Source organism: Diplotaxodon limnothrissa, linkage group LG11 (genome assembly GCF_057381915.1).
Source record: "Diplotaxodon limnothrissa isolate DT_005_m linkage group LG11, D_limnothrissa_male_GT1.1, whole genome shotgun sequence".
Taxonomy (NCBI): domain Eukaryota; kingdom Metazoa; phylum Chordata; class Actinopteri; order Cichliformes; family Cichlidae; genus Diplotaxodon; species Diplotaxodon limnothrissa.
In genome coordinates, this window is record NC_140606.1 from 9,534,909 (window position 1) to 9,538,264 (window position 3,356).

Sequence of the window (3,356 nt, forward strand, 5' to 3'; positions counted from 1 at the left end):
CAAGGTACTCTTTGTGTGAATGTAGACGTCATATGTTAATGAACCTATGCATATTCATGTAACCTCAATAAAAGGACAGTGGTACGGGAGAACGGACGAGAACAACTGGGGTCAAGCGAAGGAACGGTGCCTGTCCGGTTCTCTCCCGTGCACGAGAAACATGAAGAAGCTTGCCTACTTGTGTCTTGCTTTGCAGTGTAATTATATTGTCTTCAACGTTCCAGCGGATAGATTCAAGCTACAAACCTATCATTAATTGGTCCTTCGAGAGCCGGAGCCCTGGAGTCGACATTCACCGAGGGGAGAAGAGGCACGCTGAAAGACTGACGTCAGCCAGGAAGTTCCTGTGGATTCGCTGTCTGTCTTTTCTCCTCGATGAATGGCGATCGGCGGGATTCGAGGCTATACTACACGCTAAGCAACACCAAGTAAGTTTAAGTCTTTGCCGCTGTGTGCAGCAAAGCACGCATCCACTGTGTGAGGTTGCGTTGAAAGTCTTTATCACTGTGTGCGATAAAGCACGTGCGTCCGGTGAGTGTCCGGTTTTGAAATCGCCCTGGGTGTGTGTCCCGAGCGTCCCTTCATTGGGTTTTGTCGCGCGACTGGGTGAGCGTCCCACAACTGGGTCAGGGTCCCGAGCGGTCCGGTGTGAGTCCGGAGTAGGCCTATTTTGTGTTATTGTCATCTTCGTCCTCGTCTCGTTGTTGTTGTTGTTGTGTGAGTGTGTGCGGAGCAGAACACGTGGTCTGTGACACCGACTGTTGTTGTTATCATGGGTTTCTAAGCAACCAAGAGTGAGTTGGAGGGAGACAGACGTTTGTGCTGGACTTTGCTCCTGGCAGCTGACACAAAATGTTAACTCTTTAGCTTGCCCTGATCGACAACAGCCTGTGTGCCAGACCATAGACGTAATTGAGGTGGATAGTTGTTAAAAGTAATCTACATTAAGCTTGTGGTTGCTTAAATTCAGTACAATGACATATGAGGAGAAGTGATATAGGTAAATATTTAAACTAATGAAGTGCATAGAGGCACTTGACCTGTGAGGAAGACTGTCGTCTTATTATGAGCCATTGTTGAAATATACAGCACGCCTGTGAAAACAACTAATATGCTGCAACTACTGTGTGATGTTGCATTGCAGTTTTCTTTTCCTGAGCTGATGAGCAGGCTACACATTATCAGATCGAGAGCTGTCTGAGAACTACTCAAAGAGAGGAAAACAGAGCTATGACTCGTGTGTGTGTGTGTGTGTGTGTGTGTGTAGCATCAGCATCATGTTTTTGTTTATTTGTTTTGTTGGGTTGAAAATAATTAAATAAACGTGTGATCATGCCTATGGATCACCATGGCACATATCTCCAGCCATATGGTTTATTTATGCAGATGAAAAAGTGAGTGTGAATGTGTCTGACATCACAGTGTTTTTGTGCACTGTGCAAAAGTAATTGCCTTTGATTGTGAGTGAGAGCGGTGATTTTGCGGATCACAAGCTATTATAAAGAAAAAAAAAGAGTGAAAAAGAGACAAATTACATTGTAGACAAAGAAAAATAATCACAGGAAAAAGGTTTTTGTGTTGATCAGCCGAAAAACAACTACAATGTCATTTTCTGCTTTTAAGAAAGGATTGTTCACAAAAACACAGAGAGAGAGAGAGAGAGAGATGTGTGTTGATTAAGCAGTGATGATGATAATGAACATGTCTTAGTTTGTCACTTTCAGGTCAAAAGCCGACCTGTATCAATTTTCCACAAGCAGCGGTCGGACGAAAATTTAAACAATAGTTGTTAAACAATAGTTTAATAATTGGAAACGTTCAAGCCAAGTTTCTGGCTGACTTATTTATAGCACGATCTGTCTCAAAACTCTCACTCTTACCTGAAGAAAAACCTGATCAGCAGCGGCAGTATCGGAGCAGAGGCTGCAGAAGCAACCTAACAAAGCACAAGAGAAGAAGAAAAGCAAACCCATCTTCCTATCTGATTGGATGAATTCCACGGAGGGGCGAGCAAGATGGCGGCGTGAAGAGGAGTTTTTGTTTGAACTCTTAGAACGAGACATTTATTTGACGTCTTTCTGGCTTTCGGGACCTTTTGGAGATCAGCGCGCTAAGCTTGCTGGATCTGAGGCCAGGTTCGGCGGCGGCAGCATGTCAACATGTTCAGAAAGGACTGAGTGACTCGGCAAGCCACATGCGGCTAGCATGCTGGCTAGCGACCATAGCTACATGAAAGAAATGGACCCTGAATGATGCGCTCAACGTGCCGGCTGTGTCGGAAAAGCTCCATCATAAACACGCCCTGTGCAGAGGTCCAAGCCGAAGAAGGTCGGCCCCAGCGTGAGCGAGCTGATCGTGAAAGCCATGGCCGCTTTCAAGGAGCGCAACGGCGTGTCCGCGGCCGGTCTCAAGCAGGCTCTGGCTGCCGCAGGCTACGATGTGGACAAGAACAAAGCCCGTGTCAAGACCGCCTTCAAGAGCCTGGTGGCGAAGGGCACTCTGGTGCAGACCAAGGGCACCGGGGCCTCCGGATCTTTCAAGATGAACAAGGCTACTGAGACCAAAGCCAAGAAACCGGCAGGACCTGCTAGAAGTCGCCCAAGAAGGCAGCAGCAGCAGAACTTCAGCAACCGCATCAGAGGACAATAGAATGAGAGTGGTGAGAACACAAATTTTGTTATTAAATGTGGGAAATCAAAATTTGGGTTAGCAAACCTGGGGAAAAGAAAACTGACTGCTTAAGTTGGAAAATTGTGAAGGAGTCTGAAACATATACAAACATATACAGAATCACACAGAACAGGCATTAACCCTACTAACACAAACACAAGAGAGCTTATGAAGATTAGACAACATCTTCAGCATGTGAGTCTGTTTATCATCTTGTCCAAGTCACTTAGTGTGATGCAAAGACCAGTGGACTCATAGCACATTGGTTAAGAAATGATCAAATAATAGTAGAGAAATGTGTAGGAAAGGCAGAGAACATGCTCTGCTGGATATGCAGCTCCACAGACATGCATTAAACCTGCCTAAAAACACAAACACACATGCAATGAAAATTAGCTTGTTATCTTTCATCAGTGTTAAAATAGTGTCAATTTAGCAGACATCCATCCATCCATCCATCTTCATCCGCTTTGTCCGGGGCCGGGTCGCGGGGGCAGCAGCCTAAGCAAAGAGGCCCAGACCTCCCTCTCCCCAGCCACCTCCTCCAGCTTGTCCGGGGGAATACCAAGGCGTTCCCAGGCCAGCCAAGAGATATAATCTCTCCAGCGTGTCCTGGGTCTGCCCCGGGGCCTCCTCCCGGTGGGACATGCCTGGAACACCTCACCCAGGAGGCGCCCGGGGGGCAT

At 46.7% G+C, this 3,356-nt stretch overlaps 1 protein-coding gene across 1 annotated transcript; it reads left to right on the forward strand.

The window, feature by feature from the left end:
* Window positions 1-2,364: 2,364 nt before the first annotated feature.
* On the forward strand, window positions 2,365-2,649 carry LOC146622322 (histone H1.3-like). Its single transcript, XM_085365094.1, has one exon. It carries the CDS (start codon window positions 2,365-2,367, stop codon window positions 2,647-2,649), a length of 285 nt encoding a protein of 94 aa, XP_085221220.1.
* Window positions 2,650-3,356: the final 707 nt, after the last annotated feature.

Coding starts and splice junctions, on each gene's coding strand:
- LOC146622322 (XM_085365094.1), top strand. CDS start 2,365: ATGGCCGCTTTCAAGGAGCGCAACGGCGTGTCCGCGGCCGGTCTCAAG.